Genomic DNA, 18,421 nt, shown 5'->3' on the forward strand with positions numbered 1-18,421 from the left:
TTAATTAAAATAAAAAGATTACATTTAAACTAAATTGCTTCCATAAACTACTCATTTCCTTGGCCATTTCCTACCTGACCAAAGATCCAATTGCCTGCGTTTTCTGGATCAAGAGTGTGTTCAACATATCATCTAGCGAGCCGGTTTGAGACTCACTTGGTGCTTGAGTCTCATCATAATCACCATAACCTTGATAATGGGTTCAGGGAGTGTAACACCCTGTGTTTTTGGCATGGCGCATGCTAAAAGATGCGCCATGGCCTGAGATGAATCTTTATCCAAAGCTTCTGTTGTTTGGTAAGAGGTAGATTGGCTTAAGGCCAATACCGTGTCAAAATGGCGCATTGTGTTTGGCCAAGAGCCAAATCTCGTATCAAATGATGCATTAGGCCAGTTGGGTAGGTGTCCTTGAGCTTGCAGCGTAATCATTGCGCATTATGAAAACTATTGGCCTATAACTAATATCGCACAATCATTGTGCATCAGGCCATAGAGGGCTGGCCGAACGAGTGCGCACACAATCATTGCGAAGTAAAGCCATCATTGCGAATGAACACAATCATTGTGAAGTAAAGCAATCGTTGTGAATTAACACAATCATTACGAAGTAACGCAATCATTACGATGAAGCGCAATCATTGTGCATCAGGACATAGAGGGCTGACAGAACGAGTAGTGCACAATCATTGTGTATTAGGACAGAGAGGGCTGGCCAAAAGAGTGTTGCGCAATCATTGCGATGAATAGTGAAGCAGGCATGTCAATCTCCTCCCCTTTCCATACTTGTAGAAATGTCAAATTAACATATATAGGGAGGGGTGGTGAGTTGAAGGTGCACTTGCGTACCATGCACCAAGTAAGCTTCATAGCTTAGCCTAAAGAGTATAAATGATGCGTAAGCCTCATTTATAGATGCATATCCTTGCGAATAGGGCATTTTATGCTTAGGCATCACTATTCCGTGCCGCTGACCCGATGATGCATAATCATTGTGCATCTTGACGGAACGGCCTATACGGACCAGGCCATTACCATTATTGCTAGGCTACGACCTTGCAATCGAGTTGGTTTAAGTTCCTGTCCCTTCAAGGATGAACTACGGTCTGTGCTTGATACCTTTAGAGTAGGTAAGGGTACGTAGGCAGCCGCAATGAGTTGCAGCATTGCCGGTCCAGCACGTTGTAGCTCATATCATCTAATTGCGAGATGATTGCGGCAGATTGGCCCCTCATATCATCTAAGCTCGGTATCTCGATGAAAGAGATGATTGTGGTCAAGCTTGATGAGGCTTAGTTGCATGCCAGCAAGTGAATGCTCATACTTCCTATCAAGCTACAAAGAGCAAGTTATAGCCTATCTGGAGGCTAAAAACCCGAGTGTCGTAATTTAGCTCAAGATGAGTTCATTTTGATTGGAAACGGCCCGAAGATCAATACATGTCGATCTAAAGATCCACATGGTCACCATAATTTAGCCAAATTCCATCGTTTAGGGCTTCAAAGGGCGTTTTTTCCGTTTTAGGAAAGTTCTTGTTTTCTTAATAAACCCTTTGCGGATCAAGGGTGAGTTGGAACGGTGTGGAAACTAAGTTAGATGCATCATGATTATGGAGCATGCTTGTAAGGGAAGATGAACATGCATTTGCATATCTTTGAAGCCCGGACCGTAGCTTCATCACGACGCACCGGGGGAGATTACGGCCTGCGGAGCAACGTGCCAAAGGCATAATTTTCCGGTCCGTCACGGGGCGCATGGGAACACAATACAAATATTGAAATGCGTGTTGTTGATATTCTTGAGGAGTTTGCTGAATTAGTTGCTGGAATGGTTTAAATGTTGATGTGCTTGAGGCAATTGGGGTATATAGAGTCGATTTCCTAATTACTTCCATGTTCACACCACCACCTAGAGTCATTATGTCAGTTGCCAAATGACTAAACAGACGTGCATGAGTTGTATCCAATCCAATGTTTTCATAACCACCACAAACTACTTGAGTATCTAATACTTGGTTTGGAGTAGAACTTTCTGGTACCTCCTGCATAGAACAACGTCTCAAAATTCTTTCGCTTCCAAGACTTCGCTGACTTCGACTGGGAATCATGCCTCATCCACCACTTGGACTAAAATGAGTCATTCCTTTACCACTGGGACTCATTCCTCTAACACTGGGACTCATGCCTCTACTACTACCTGAACCATCATTACCGCCGAATCCTTGACTCATGTCAAACATCATGCTATCCTCAGTTTTTGCAACTCATCCAAGTGGAATTTTTGAAATCCATCTGATAGAGCATGATCGTTTAACTGGGTCTGATACTGCTCCGATGTAGCATTGACCCCATAGTATGGATAAGACCGACCAAGTGCACCGGAAGCAATTTGATAAGTAACAATCTCTCCAGATGTGATGGATATAGTCTGTACATACCAAGAAAATGGTGGCATAGTTGACGATGAACTTTGAGAAGACTATGCAAATGTGTCACCCGTCTCTGGTGGAGGTTGGGAAGGAAGAAATTCATCAGCAAGTGGTATCCTACCTAAAGCTGGGAAATCCATCTGACCCAAGCTTTGAAGTTGCGTAGCAATATTGGGATTTAAAATAGTGTTAAACCAAAATAGGTACTCATTTTTGTCAATTGGTTTCTGGATCAATTCATCAGCTTCTTGCCAATGATGACCTTTCCTTATTAATTTCAAGTAGTCGTCTTCAGAAACCTCTGAACTTGGATAGGGATTGACGGCTATCACTGATCTTCTTTGCAACTGAAGAAGTTGCCTTTCACCATAATACCAAACACCCTTTTCAGAAATAGGGACGTATAACACGATCCTTGTAAGGCTTAGCTGTACCATTCTCTGAGCCTGTTCTTCTTCGAACTCAAGGATTGCTTCATACAGATGGGAGACAAGGTTAAGGCTTGTTTTTACACAATTGCTGAATCTTATGAATAATAGTAGTATGTTGACCATATTCAATCTGTTCTGGTTGCCAATTATCGGAATCGTACTTCAGTATGACCGAAAAAACATTGGTGTGATTCTTAAGAGAAGGTTCCGAAACACGGAAATATGTATACCACCAATACTGAAAATAATAACATTATTGGTTACTAAATTTTTTATGTGAAAATTACAAACAAATAGTGTGAAAAATATTGGTTCTTACCTCCAACACTCCCCAAAAATCATTAAAACTATCTTTGACACACGTTAAGCAATCACTGAGGGATATGTAAATCTCTGATAAAATTGGAGACCCCCAATCATATATTGGTGCTTGCTCTAAATCTTCTAATGCTTCGAGAAAACCAATTAACACCACTGAGATAACATTTGGAAATAGATATTGGCCTAGTGTCCACAATACAAACAGACGTTCAAGCTCCTCATAATGATTAGGGAACAAATATTGAGTATTTGTTAACCCGTTGTGATCCATTTTCTTAGCATAATGTTTCAAAAAACTTTTTAACCCAACCACTTTTAAACCATGCGCTTTTATTTGTCTATATGAATTATTTCCCTATACTTCATTTGAGTAAAATGAAGTCTTTGTTTCTATTTATCTTCGGATAACCAATTTAGTTTTGTTAAATGGAAGTAAGTTTCCAGCACATGGAATTCCCGTTAACATGTACAAATCTATCGGTGTAACTACTATTAACAACAATTATTCATAATTAGAGTTTGTTGAATCTTATAAAACAAAATACATAATCTAAAAGTTCAATTACTAGAAAAAACTGACTTACCGCATTCAAAGTCTTTGAAAAGAACGTGTTTGTAGTCTTCACCATCATTCTAATATAACTTGAACTCCTTGAGTCATGTGGTTTCTAGGTTGTATATGATATAAATGTCGCCAAGGATATCTTCGGACTCTCTCTTGAACAATAAGGGGAAGTAACTGAAAAATCGCATAAACTCAGACCATCCACCTCTTAGATGTACCGAATTAACTTGCTCCGGATGGTCAGATATGTGATTAGAGAACACACCGTCACCGTCTACTTGTCTAACATTTTCAAACTCATAGTATTTATCCACAATAAAGCTTAATCCACTGGCTGGGGTACTAGTGGATCCTTTGATTTTTCTGTTTCTTTTTCTTTTCTCACTGGCCATATTTGTTTAAGAAGTAAAACGAAAGATAATTTCTGCGAAGAGAACATAGGAGCAGAGAAAAGTTGAGAAAGGAAAAATAGGTAAAGTCTGGAGAATAGAGGCCAAGGTGCGGTATTTATACACGTTAGAAAGTCGAACTTTGGCGATATTGATTATAACGCAAGCGCTGGAGTCAATATCGAGCATTATTGACAATATCGCTCGCTAGAAACTCGGTCGCTTCATGGTATTCCCATAGTGGCACAATTGGTTTTCCATGCAACCTGGTATGCCAAACAACTTTTTTTTGGCATGTGCATAGGAATAAGCCTTAACATCATCATTATTGAGAACTAAGTTGACATTTGGGGGTCCTGAGGTATCTGGTGAAGATTTGATAGACCTGATGAAAATTGTGAAGAATTTGGTGTTAACGGAGAAGAATTGTATGATGACTTTTCAGGTACTTGTTGATTAGCTGCTAACACTTCTGGATTATATTTGTTCAACACCTTCAAACTATGATAACAACTTTCGAAATCGAAATTTTTGCCATTTTTTCGCTGTCATTCTGTATGAACCTGTCTTTCAACATCACAATCCACAAGACCACTCTCATGGCCTCTCTTGGCTTGCATTATCAATGCAACATAAGAGACGACTGCCCTGTTGATTACAATGAAGCGTTATGACAACCCTTTTGCATCAAGACTATTGATGTTCATGGTTTGTTCTTCATATTTACGAAATATGTTATCCAACATGGTGTTACCATGTTTTTGTACACCATCGATACAATCTTGGGTAAAATAAATATAATTACGAAAAATGCATTCATCTTCTGTGATGTTGTATTTGCATCCCGGACTTTGATTTTTTTTACCTTTGCCTTGACTTTGAGATTGTGCTTCTAGCGAGCGATATCATGACTTTTGCTGGCGCTGGAATGACTAACGAGCAACACTCTATCGCTCGGTAGAAACTCTGTCGTGTATGCCTAACTGTTATCCCCGACACTTAGACAGATATGTTTTCCACTTTAGCATACCTATAATGGGTTCTATAATGGCAAAATTAACTGCTTGATATGTGCATAGGAACATGCCTTATAGTATGTGTGTCTGAGTCTAAATCATCTTTCACTGATGCAACCTAATGCTCCCATAGATGATCCTGTTTTCTTCATTGGAGATTTTAACACTCTTCTAGGAACTGAAGATATAAATGGGGGCTTGAAGTTAATGATTCTGATTTTGAACATCTTAAAAAACTTTTGTTTTGCTTTTAACTTGCATGATCCTGGTTTTTCTGGCCCTAGATTCACTTGGTCCAATATGCAACAAGGTCCTGATTTAATTCTTGAAAGGTTACACAGATGCTTTATAAACCAAATTGCTGAAGAGCTTTGTCCCAAATTTTGTGTTAATAACCTTCCTAGGGATTCTTCTGATCATTGCCCCATGCATATAGGATTTAAATATGAGGATATTTGTATGCCTAGACCTTTCCATTTCATGGCTATGTGGATTGAGGATCCCACCTGCAGGAACATTATAGCTAATTCTTGGTCTGTTAATGTTATAGGATCTCCAACCTACAAACTAAGAGCTAAGCTTCTTAGTACTAAAAAAGGTCTTAGAGATTGGAACAAATCTTCTTATAGTAATATCCAAACTGATATATCTACCATTAGTAAAGAGTTGTTATATTTACATATTTCTGATCCTACTGATACTAGTACCACTGCTAGACTTAAAGCCAGACTAGAGTATCTTTACATTCTGAAAGAACTCTATTGGAAAGACAAGTCTAGAGAGGTATGGCTTATGGGAGGTGACAGAAACACACCTTATTTCCATAGAGTCACTCTCTCCAAGATAAAAAAGAAATGCTATCAGTTGGATCAAGGATTCCTCTAATACTATTCTAACTGATGGAGATAGTATTGGGAATTCTTTCATAGAGTATTTCAAAAATCTTTACTTTTCTCAACCACATCATTTTCAGGATGAAATTTGAATAATTTGCTTGTTAAATTCTCTGCTGATGATAATGATATTTTAAACCTACCTCTTACAGCTGAGGAAATTAAAAATGATATCTTTCAAATGGGAGGGAAAAAAGCCCCTGGACCAGATGGTTTTACAGGCTTATTTTATCAAAAAAAAATTGGGATATTTTTGGAGAAGCTGTTGTTGATATGACCCAAACCTGCTTCAGAACAGGGCTATTGCTAAAGTGTTTAACCATACCAACATTCCTCTTATACCTAAAGTCCATTTAGCTGAGTTGGTTAGCCAGTATAGACCCATAAGACTCTGTAACTTCATTTACAAAATCCTATCTAAAACTCTAGATAACAGGTTAAAACCCTTTATGAACAATATCATATCCCAAAACCAAAGTGCCTTCATACCAAAGATGAGTATTTCAGATAATATTCTTCTAGTTAATGAAGCCATATATGCTGTCAATCATAATGACAAAGTTGAGGGTACTGTTTCCATTAAACTTGACATGTCTAAAGCTCATGATAAATTAGAGTGGTCTTTCCTTGAAAAAGTTTTGAGAAAAATGAGTCTAGCAGAAAATTGGATTAAACTCATAAACCGATGTGTTTCTACAGTATATTATTATGTTCTTTTAAATGGTAGTCCTACTGGTTTTTTCCAACCTGAAAGAGGTCTAAGGCAAGGGGACCCTCTATTCCCATACCTTTATATTATCTGTTCTGAGGCTCTTTCCTCTTATATAGATAATCTTCGAAGGAAAGGTACCCTGAGTGGTATCGAAATTTGTAAAAATGCCCCTGAGATGACTCATCTCCTTTTTGCTGATGATTCTATTCTGTTTACTTCTGCTACCATAGAAAATTTCACTGCTATAAAAGACTACCTTCAAAAGTACTGCCTAGCTTCTGGGCATGAAATGAATTTTGATAAATCTGGTATTTTATTCAGTAGAAGAATTCCTGAACATAAGAAGGCCCTTTTGGCTAACATTCTGGATATTCAAAGCAGAGATTTAGGGGAGAAATATCTTTGGACTCCAACTTTTTTCCAGGATTCAAAAATCCAAACCCATATGGGTATTCTCCAAGCTGTGGATGCCAGAATTACTGTCTGGCTACACAAGCTCCTTTCTCAGGCTGCTAGAACTACTTTGGTCAAACACATTGGTCAAGTCATTCCTTTATTTCAGATGGGGGCTTTCTTAATCCCAAAACACCTTTGTAGACAGATGGATGCTCACCTTTGTAAATTTTGGTGGGGAGATACTCTGGACCCAAAAGATAGGAAACTTCATCTTTTAGGTTGGGATACTCTTTGCTCTCCTAAATCTGAAGGTGGTTTGGGATTTAGAAAGGCTGAAAAAAACAATGTAGCTATGTTAGCCAAGAATGTCTGGAAAATTATCGAAAACCCTGATTGCATGTTAGCTAAGATTTTAAAAGCTAGATACTTTCCTAAAATTGATTTTCTGAATGTTAAGTGTCCTGATAAGTGTTCTTGGACCTGGAAGTGCTTACATGCTATAAAAGAGTTGATTAAACCTTTTGTTTCCTGGATTGTTGGAGATGGAAAATTTATTGACCCTTGGTGTGATGAATGGATTCCATCTTTGGGTTCTGCAACCCCCAACCCTCTTGTCCCACCTGACCCTAGTATCAAAGTTGACTATTTCATTGATGAGAATACTAGAACCTGGAATGTGTCCAGACTTAACACCCACTTTGATGATGCTTTTGTTAAGAAGATGTCACTATTCCCTTAAGCCAGCTTTGCACTCCTGATAGGAGGGCTTGGGATCTTTCGAAGAATGGTAAATTTTCTTCAAAATATTCCTACTTGGGACCCAGAGGCATCAAACCCTCTCCCTGTAAAAATCTTTGGTTGCATATTTGGAAAATTAGAATTCCTTACAGAATTCAATTATTCCTTTGGAAAGCTGCTAAAAATGCTTTACCTGCTAGAACTGTCCTTCACATTAGAATGCCTATGCACTCTGTTGAATGTGCAAGGTGCAAGGATCCTCATGAAAACATCATGCATGCTTTGGTTTTGTGTCTTTTTGCTTCTAAGGTCTGGTTTTTATCCAGTTTCTGCATAGAAACTTCTTTCTTTTCTCAGAAAAATTTTCATCATTGGCTTATGTTTTGGCTTCTGGAAAAAAAATCCAGATTGCCCGATGATTTTCAAGGTCTCTTTGTTGCCATCCTGTGGTCTTTTTGGACTAGTAGAAACAACCTGATTTTTCAAAATTTGTCTGAAAATCATACTTCTGTTTTAGAAAGAGCTAGAGTTATGTTACTCACTAGGAAAACTATCCCTGTAGTTATTACTACTACCCCTGTAGTTCTAAGTGACAGATGGATGCCCCCATCATTTGGTTGAATAAAATGTAATACAGATGGAGCCTTTGATGAAATTACTGGAGATAATGGTGCAGGTTATGTGATGAGAGATTTCACAAGTAAAGCCTCTTTCTGTGCTGCTATGGTGTTTGAAGTCTCGTTTGCAGAAGAAGCGGAATCTAGAGCTATCTGGGGAGTTCTAAAGAAAGCAGTGGAACAGAAGATGACTCATATCATCATAGAAAGAGACGCAAAGAAACTGGTGGAACAATTCTCTTATGGACTTTTTGATGGTGATCGTAGTACGGATGCCATATTTAAAGACATTAAGTTGTATTCTACTAAGCTATCTGCTTGTATTTTTAGCTTTCAATCCTAAAATTTGTAATTCTGTTGCTCATGAGCTAGCTCAATGAGCAAAAACGTAAGAAATCCTCCATGTATTGGTCTGTGCCTCCTGCTTGGCTCACACTAACAATTGAGGGGGACCATTAGCCTTTTTGAAGGCGTTTGATTAAAAAAAAAAAAAAAAAACAGGCCATATAGTGTGTCCGGGTTAGAGCTGGCAAACCAGCCAAAAACCCGCCGGTTGACCCGTCCGGCCCGTGAAAAACCCGCGCCCGTCCCGGGTTGGACCTAAACAAGCGGGCGCGGGTTGGAGAATTAGCGGCTTGTGAGAAAACGGGTTAACCCGTCCCGGCCCGTAAATCCGCGGGTTAAACCTGTCAACCAGTCCTCCCCTAATAATTCAACCGTATGATTACTACCTTTAATCATGTCCGTTCGTTTGTGATATAAAACTCAAAAAACCCTAAAAAATTCGTTTTCTTTCTTTCCTATCTTTTTTCTTCTCCACTCTGCTCTCTTCCTCTGCGCATCCAGCACCACCTCCATCTTCTTTTTACTTTCTTTTATTCATTTGTTCTTCTTTGCATGTGTAAATCTAAGCTTAACAATAATGGATCTGAGCTCAAGTAACTGATGTGGCTATTTGCTTCTTCACTTTTCTTTTTTTTTTTGTTTTTGGGTTGAGTTCTAGTGATCTAGTCGGCTACTGATGTGGGTTCTGAGTTGGAGATTGGAAGTGAAACTGAGTGATTAAGGGTGGGTTTTAAAAGTAGAATATGAAGAAGAAGATTATCATACATTCATACTAATAGTTAGGGTTAATTTCAGTGAAGAACTGGAATTGAGAAATTCAGAAGAAATTAGGGCTTCAATTGAGTTTGTGGTTTTATGAAATTGAGAAGAGAATTGAGTTTATGATAGAAGAAGAAGACTAGGGTTGTGATTCAATTTGTATGTACAATTTGTAAGAGGTGGTGGTCAGTACTATGAAAATTTTCTGTTATTTAAGAACAAGAAGTTGTTGTTCTCTGTTGAAGATGAAAATTGAAGAGATTGATGAAGGTTAGAGGCTTATAGCAAGAATACGTAGTCTGTTTTTAGTGTGAACTGGAGCTAGATTTCTAGCATTTTCTTGTTTGATTTTGTGGAATCGATGATTTTCAATTCCCTGTACAGTAAAAATCTATTATATGTGTTTTCCCTTTTCCCGTTTGAGAAGATGAGTAAATTTCATTGGTGTTGAATCCGTTGATTGAATTGAGTTCGAATTTGATGAATGTTAGGTTGCAGGAAGGATCTTTAGATGGCCTGAATGTGTCTGTGTTTCTTTAAATGCAAAATTAGTTTAGTTTTGCAATTTTGAGTTTTTGAATTGATATACCAAATGAATTGGATGAATGTTACTACTTAGGTTGTAGGAAAGGAACTTTAGATGGCCTGAACGTGGAAGGAAATAGCCCAGAAATCGATTTCTGGCGAGCTGACTCAACAAAAATCAGTTAACCCGTGAGCACCCGTGAACCCGCAAGCTTTACCCGGGACGGGCACGGGTTGGATAAATGACCACCCGTGAAGAATTTCAACCCGCAAACTTAGGCTTGTATTAACCCGTAACCCGCGGGTTGGTCACAAGCCAGCCCCGTCCCGCCCGTTTGCCAGCTCTAGTCCGGGTCTCAATCTTCTTCCACGGATGCAAAAGTACAACACCACCGTTTTCAGTTGGAATTCCGGCATCCCAGAAGAGTCCGCGACAATGTTCAATAATTCGACCCTCGACTGTGGCGCCCAACAACCAATCTTTTTCCTTGGTTTTGCATTTCCCCTGTCCTAAGTTTTTTTTTCTGAAGCAGTAAGCTTCTACAACTCTCCGTTCTCCCCCTTCTCTTATCTATCTCTCCATTAAAACACCCTTAAAATAAAAATGGAAGTGGTTTCTGTAGACTAAAATTACCATTCTCTAAGTTATATCGGTTTGATTAAACCAGATGTTGAAGACTTGTATCAGAATTGTTTGTCAGGTCATTCGGTTAAGACCCAAATTAATCACTTCTGGTATTCTATGGGGGAATTGGAGACATTGCTGCTCACAACAAAATCACTTACTCCAGAAAGATACAATGGTAACCACATCTAACCCATGTAAGTATTTCACTGATTCTGTGATTTTCAATTGCTAATTGGGGTTTTGCGCTTTTGGTCTCTGAATTTGATGCTTTGGTTACTTTGTGGACAGGTTGATGATGATAAATGAGATGAACAATTTAAGGTTCAATGGAAAAGAGCAGCTATTAGTGGTGGGGTTGGTTTTGGATTTGTTGGTCCTATTGGACATTACTGGTATATATCTTGTTCTTTCCCAATTTCTTCACATAGTGAGTGTTATTCAGCTTGCTAGTCTGGGGATGAAGTCATGTCTGCTTATGAGTTACTCTTAATTGATACCCATTACCGGAAACATGATAGCGCGTTTGTTTTTCGCCAATTTCGCCTTCTTGTTTTCCCCCAATTGCTCTTAATTCATCTGATACACACTATTACCGTATTATTAGCTCTAGGATTACATATGGGGATGAACATATAGCTTAGAGGTGTTTATAAGTTGCTCTTAGCTACTACTCATTATGGAAAGAATGATAATGGCATAATGCTTTTGTTTTTCGCCCTACTCGCCTACTTGTTTTTCCCCAATTGCTCTTAATTCATCAAGTACATACTTATAGCACAGAGTTTCTATGCATATTCCTAACTAAGGTTACATATGGAGATGATCATAGCTTAGAGTTGTTTATGAATTGCTCTAAATTGATACTCATTACGGAATGAACGATAGTGTGCGTTTGTTTTTGCTTGGGCCTAGTTGTAAAGTCCCCTAAATGGTAAATCCATTGATTTTCTCTGGTTACACAAGCTAGAGAAGTGTGGGTTTTCTTTGATGTGGGAGTCTTATAGGACTTGCCACCAAGGAACAAAACACTTAGCTGCCTCAGTTACTTGTGAACATATCTCACAGCTTAATATGAAAAACATGATGCATTTGTGTTATCTTGGGGCAAGCCATAAGAGGAGACCCTCCTAAATCCATGCAGTTTCTGCGGTTTGTCAACTGGTAGAAAACAGTCTTTGGAAAGAGGTGCAGATTTCTGGATGTTGGAGTAGGACAAGACCTTAGAGAACAAACAAACTGTTTTTTTTGCTTGAATTGTTGTGAACAAATACTCTTGTAAATTTTGAAATAAAAATGACTTGTGCTTAATGTGTTTGTGTAGGTATGAAGGTCTAGATCGACTGATAAGATCACAACTTAGATTCCCACCAAACTCATTACGATTTTTTGCCAGTAGAATAGCTCTTGATGGGGATGTCTTCGGGCCAATATCTGGAATCTCGTTCTTCAGTTACCTTGGGTTTGCCTCTGGAAGAAGGTATTAAGAGGGGATTGATACCATCAATGGCCGTCAGAGCTGCATTTGGACCAATAATCCAATTCATAAATATACATTCCTCTTATGTATCAACTCCTCTATGTCAACATGTTGTCTGTTGGATAGTGCTTTCATGTCTTGGATTGAACAACAGGAAAATGCTCCTTGGAAGAGAAAAAACATTGCACATTCTTCCTTTTGAAGACCAGCAACTACAGAAGAAGCCAATCAAGGAATGCTGGTGTTTGCTGTTTGATACGATGAAATATTCGAAAGAAAATTGAGGGTAGGTTCTTGCTTAACTCGGGTTTACGAATTCTGATTGTTATCGACTAAAACTTCATTTGGGCACTCTTGAACCTGAATCAAGATTCGATAGTAGTCGAATGAAACTCGATTTCTGTAGGACATTTGTTTTTGAATTCAGTAAGCAAAGTTGATGTGAACTGAACTGGATTCATTCTTGGTCCTGCCTAATTTGCAGCTTTAAAGATAATCCTTCTTCATTTGTAGCTTCCACTATCTCTTAAAGTGCAATTGGTAGATTGGGTAGTTTCAGAATGGGCCTTAATCGGATACATAGCTATCGGAGAATATACGGCCCGGTAATCCACGCTTAAAAAAGTCTTCAAGTTTAAGACAGTATTACCCTTGAAAATTTCAATACCACAGAGTTAAATACAATACCCTTGCTGGAAATGAGGAATTTTTCATTTGAAAAGTTTAGTATATATTCCCGCGCAGGCAATTGTTGTTGAAAATTTGAATTACGGAAATTTGAATTTCAAAATGGGGAAAAGAAAGAGTCCAGATGATGAATCGATTTGTTCACGAATTGGAAATACAATCTTTTCAGAAATTAGGAAAAGATTGAGAAGTTATACTAGATCTATTGGCTCATGTACTTCTTCTCCTCCTCTTCCTCCTCCTTCTCAATCAAGGTTTTCAGGTTTTTTCTATCGACGACAACCTCCATATTTCAACAGGTATGTATTTCTCTTTCCTTATTTTCTATCTCCAGATCTGTACGACGAGTAAGTTGTACTCGAATCGTCTGTAATCTGTAGTGATTGATTTTCAGTATTTTCAAAAAATTTGTTGAATCTGGATCTTCGATTGAAGATTTAACTTGCTGCAGATTTTTAACTGGATGACTAAGTTTGATTCAATTGTAAAACTGATTTAAGTTGAAGATCGTTTAGTTTGTTTAAACCTATTTTGAATTTCTGTTTCGAATTTTTTGAGCTGAATGAAATCTGAATTTCGAAGTGAAATTTTCGAAGAAAATCTTTGGAGTTTTGGAATTTCAAATCAAATTTATAATCATCATACATATGATGTTTATGTTTTCCATGATTGAGCTCAGTTTATTAGGAATTTAAGTTTTGCTTCTTCGCATTAGACTCTGATTCAGTCAAGTCAATTTCAACGCTTGAATTTGAGTTTCACTGGATTATTTTGCTAAATCTGAATTTAACTTTCAGTGTTCAGATTCAGAATTAGTTTTCTTCTTTGATTTTCCCTCTTATATCGGATCTGTTGAATTTCTTTGGTCATCACTGTTTCAATTTCTCATTAACTTAATGTGTTTCTTAATTACAGGTTTGAAGAGGATATTTGGACCGAGATAGCGAAATATTTAGACGGAAAAAGTATAGTGAGGCTTGGATCTTCTTGTCGTTGGTTTCGTGATGTCATTTTGGAAGAAAACAGTGTTTGGAAATACGCTTGTTTACGTGATCTTCAAATTCCCCCGTTTCGCCAACAAGTCTCCTTCAAATGGATCCACCTTTACGTATCAGCATTTGGTAAATTTGATTCAATCCCTTACTTGTGTGTATGTAAATTATTCGATGTATCCTCCTAAAGAGAATAAAAGTTAGCTTCTACTGACCTTTGTTGTTCTGGTTTTGTCTATTTCAGATGGGAGTCATTCTTATCTGTTCAGGCAACAAGACAAGCACATTGGTAACTAGAAATTCCTTACAGTTCCAGTCTTTAGTAAGTTTCGTAATTATGGGTTACTTGAGTTACTAGCAGATTACAGCAACTAGAATTTGGGATATGTTAGAAAAGCTTTCATAAAGGATGCAGTTAATCCAGTTAGTTTAATATTTTCCATTTTTGGTAGAGAGTTTCTGGGATATACGTGTATTCATTTTGCTATTACTGACTTAGAAATCTTGAATGGGTTAGATTGGATGCGAATCGGTGCTTTCTTCTTCGACTCATCGATTGGACTCCTGACTGAGAAGATACCTTTGCTCCAAAGACTCCCTAGAGGAGTGTCTGTAGAGAAAATGTTGCAGACAACTGGTACTTGCATCTTAGATAATATCAAAACTGGTATCTGGATAGCAGGTAACCTTTCTTCTTCTTTGTTTTTTTACATATTTAGTCATGTTTGTTTGGAGAATATTTGTAATTTCAAGGATATTATTACCAATGTCTGTATCTCAACCTTTCTCTTTTTTGTTGTTATCAGATCTTCAGGTGGTTCACTGTCCTGTTTGCAACTTGCCCACATGTGAAGGTGCGAAAAAAAGAGAAGGAAAACGAACTTCTGGAACGCCTTCTATTATGTTGACATCAACTGACCATCACTTTGAACTGTTAGCTATTTGAGGACCATAGGAGGGATATTTCATCCATTGAGCCTTCAATCATCAATAATAGTAATGGGTCTTTAATCATCATTTTTTTGTTGTTGATATTTTTACAGGGACAATGCAGACATTAGATGCAAGACACATAGAGCTCTTTCTAACTGAGGGATACAAAAATGGGAGCTGGGACTACAAAGAGATTGGATCCCATCAGATCAGGACACCCTCTGATGGAGCTATAGGGGTCATTCTCGACATTAAGCACCTAAAAGACCGTGCAACTACAGGTAACATAAAAACCTGGAAACTGAAACCATATATTAAATTTCTGCAACCATGAATGTAAACTGAACCAAAACTTGTGCCACCATTCCCAAATTTGATTCAACCTGTGGAATGCAAACTGGAATAATGAACATTATAACCGAAATTCCAACTTGCATACCTTAATAGTTAATACCTAAGAAAACCAATACTGGAGCATAATGAGAAAGGACTGGCCTTGAATACCTGTTCCTTTTTTTAAGTCTCCTGACATTTTGCATTACGTGCATATACTAACCCATTATCTAAGAAAGAAACATCTAAGTCCCATAAAGAAGAACAGAATGTGAACCGAAAGTCTGAAACCAGGACTGGAGTAGTTTCTAGCTCCAGAATACTTCAGTAACCAAACCTGGGGGTACTCTATTGACAGCGGTAACATCCAGTCCTCTACTAGCTTATAGTCAGCACTTCACTATTGAGGATAACATTCCATTTTGAGTTATACAGGCATCAAGTAAGTCCAACTTTTCTATCTGATATGCAAAAGAAAAAAGGGAGCATTATTGCTTTACCCCTCAAGAAAAAAAAATACTTTTTCGGTCGTTTATTATTTTACTTAATCTTCTGAGATTTATGGCGCAGAAGTGTTAGATTTGAAGAAATGGAAGGCAAAACCTAGTGATTGGCACCCAAGGGCTCGAATTTCTTGTCATGGAGTAGCTGTCAACACCAACCTTCAGGAAAATGACGGTAAACACAGAGCTCCTTATGCATTACCTACTTTTGCAGCAACATCATATAGCTCTTAATCAATATCCCCGACATTTATCATCAGCATAAGTTGGCGAACTAGATAACCATCATAATTTAACCATGTGTACCCTTAAATGTTAAACTTAACTTTTGAAAATAAGCCCTGACTAGTTTTTTCTTATCTGAAGAATGTTCAACTTTGTTTTGACTTAAGTTTTGGTTTTCATTTACAACAGGACTACATGTTACATACCATGCAATGAGAGCTGGAGATGCAGATGATAGTGAAGTTGTTTCAATTAGAATCTCTCAACAACTCCTTTAGTTCCTACAGCTTAAGATTATACTCGTCATTCACTCAAAAAGCTCGTCATTCACTCAAAAAGCAGGAGCAGTAATTTAAAAAAATTATAGTTCTGTCCACACACATCACGCACACAGATAACATCAATTCCATTTGTTGGATAACTATTAAGACACGTATCTGAGACTGATATGGAAAGTATTCCATATATAAGTCTCTTAAAGGTGGAATTTGTTTAAGACTCGGATAGACAGTCTTAGATATGGTTTAGGAAAAGGAATTATATGTGTGTTAGGAAAGTCTTTGTTCCTTGAGTCCCAAGTCTTGGCTTGTATAAATATATGTTTAAGAAATAAGAATAAACACACCAAATTATTATTATCAATTCTTGACATGGCATCAAGAGCCAGTTACAAAACCTAAAAAAAAAAAAACACGTTCAAACCCTAAAAGATGGGTGACGAAATAGAATCATCCAAAGGGAAGATGGTGGAGTATGATATACAAAAGAAGAACCCAGTATATCATCTAGGATCTAGTGATGGACCGGGAATTATCATCACACCAATTATTCTAAGAGGAACTAATTATGATGAATGGGCTAGAGCCATACGGAGGTCGTTGATAGCCAAGAGAAAATTTGGTTTTGTTGATGGAACCATCAAACAACCTGTAGAACCAGAACAGTTGGAAGATTGGATAGCAGTTCACTCGATGCTAGTTTCATGGATTAGTAATACATTAGAGGCATCAATCAGATCAACTTTAGGAGACTATGATGATGCGAGTTTGTTATGGGCACACTTGAAGAGAAGATTTTGTGTTGTGAGTGGAACAAGAATATGCCAACTAAAAGCGTCTTTAAGTGATTGCAAGCAAAAGAAAACAGAGGGAGTTGTTGTATATTATGGAAGATTGAATAAAATATGGGATGAGATGGTGACTTATATGAAGATACCTAAGTGCAAGTGTGGACTATGCACTTGTAATATTGCAACTCAGGTAAGTACATTAAGAGAAGAAGATTTCTTGCATTATTTTTTGATTGGCCTGGATTCTGTTTACAGTTCTGTGCGTGAACAACTGTTAGCTAGGGATCCACTCCCGTCAATAGACGTTGCGTATCAAACAATTGTCAACTCGGAGCGTCTGAGAATTGGAGATGTAGGTGTGTCTGCAGATGTACAAGACAATATCATGGCTTTCAAAGTACAAGTTGATCAACGTATGCTAAATAGCAGCCTATGATCCTTCTAAGCACTGCAAGCAATGCAACAGACAAGCACACTCTGATGATGGGTGTTTTAAAATTATTGGATACCCTGAATGGTGGGTAGATAGAACAAAAAGTGGAAGAGGAGGTCGAACTGGAGGAAGAGGACGTACTGGTTATGCAGGCGGAAGAGGTGGCAGAGGACAAGGTGGTAATATTGTTCGTGCACACAACTTGCATATTCCAGCAGCAAATCAATCTGGTGGTGCGTTTACAGCCGATGTATCAGGACTGGTGGGAGTTACAGCAGCACAGGTTCAGCAGGTGATGGAGTTTTTAAACTCAAGAAAGTCCGGTTCACATCTACAAGGTAAAAAGAATAAAACTTCTTGGATTGTTGACACAGGAGCAACAAACCATGTCACATATGAAATACGTGACATGTTAAATGTAAGGGATATTAAGGCATGTTCTGTTGGATTGCCTGATGGAAAATATGCGTACTCTGAGAAAATAGGGACTGTGATTCTTCCTGGTGGATTGAGACTTGATAACGTACTTTATGTGCCTCAGATAACTTATAACCTAACTTATGTTACACAACTTATTGATGAGATGGGATGTATTATCCAATGTACTAATAGTTTATGTTTGATACAGGACCGGTTGACGAGGAGGATGATTGGAGTGGATGAGAGACAAGGTGGACTATATATTTTCTGTGGTGTGCCTCAGGTTGAAGTTATGGCCGTGAGTGAAGATACATATGAGCTCTGGCATAGACGAATGGGACATCCTTCAGAAAAAGTTTTACAGAAGTTACAAGGAGTGAGTAGATTAATAAAGAAGAATAATGATGTTTGTGATATTTGTCCACGAGCAAAACATCGTAGAAGTAGTTTTGCTAAGAGTCTGAGTAAATCAAACTGTATTTTTGAGTTAGTTCATATAGATTTATGGGGTCCATATAAGACAAATTCATCATGTGGAGCTCAATATTTTCTGACAATAGTAGATGATTTTTCAAGAGGTGTGTGGATA

General features: G+C 37.9%; 1 protein-coding gene and 1 long non-coding RNA gene across 2 annotated transcripts; both read left to right on the plus strand.

The window, feature by feature from the left end:
- Positions 1-10,605: 10,605 nt before the first annotated feature.
- Positions 10,606-12,901, plus strand: LOC113306901. The gene is made up of 3 exons (XR_003338886.1): positions 10,606-10,954; positions 11,049-11,152; positions 12,082-12,901. It is a non-coding gene; the product is annotated as an uncharacterized LOC113306901 (long non-coding RNA).
- Positions 12,902-13,026: 125 nt separating this feature from the next.
- LOC113305312 (probable F-box protein At3g61730) lies at positions 13,027-16,410 on the plus strand. The gene is made up of 8 exons (XM_026554374.1): positions 13,027-13,223; positions 13,840-14,045; positions 14,161-14,205; positions 14,434-14,598; positions 14,723-14,770; positions 14,960-15,130; positions 15,753-15,860; positions 16,100-16,410. Exons 1-8 carry the CDS (start codon positions 13,027-13,029, stop codon positions 16,186-16,188), a joined length of 1,029 nt encoding a protein of 342 aa, XP_026410159.1. The 3' UTR covers positions 16,189-16,410.
- The last annotated feature ends 2,011 nt before the right edge of the window (positions 16,411-18,421 follow it).

Source organism: Papaver somniferum, chromosome 8 (genome assembly GCF_003573695.1).
Source record: "Papaver somniferum cultivar HN1 chromosome 8, ASM357369v1, whole genome shotgun sequence".
NCBI classification, from domain to species: Eukaryota; Viridiplantae; Streptophyta; class Magnoliopsida; order Ranunculales; family Papaveraceae; genus Papaver; species Papaver somniferum.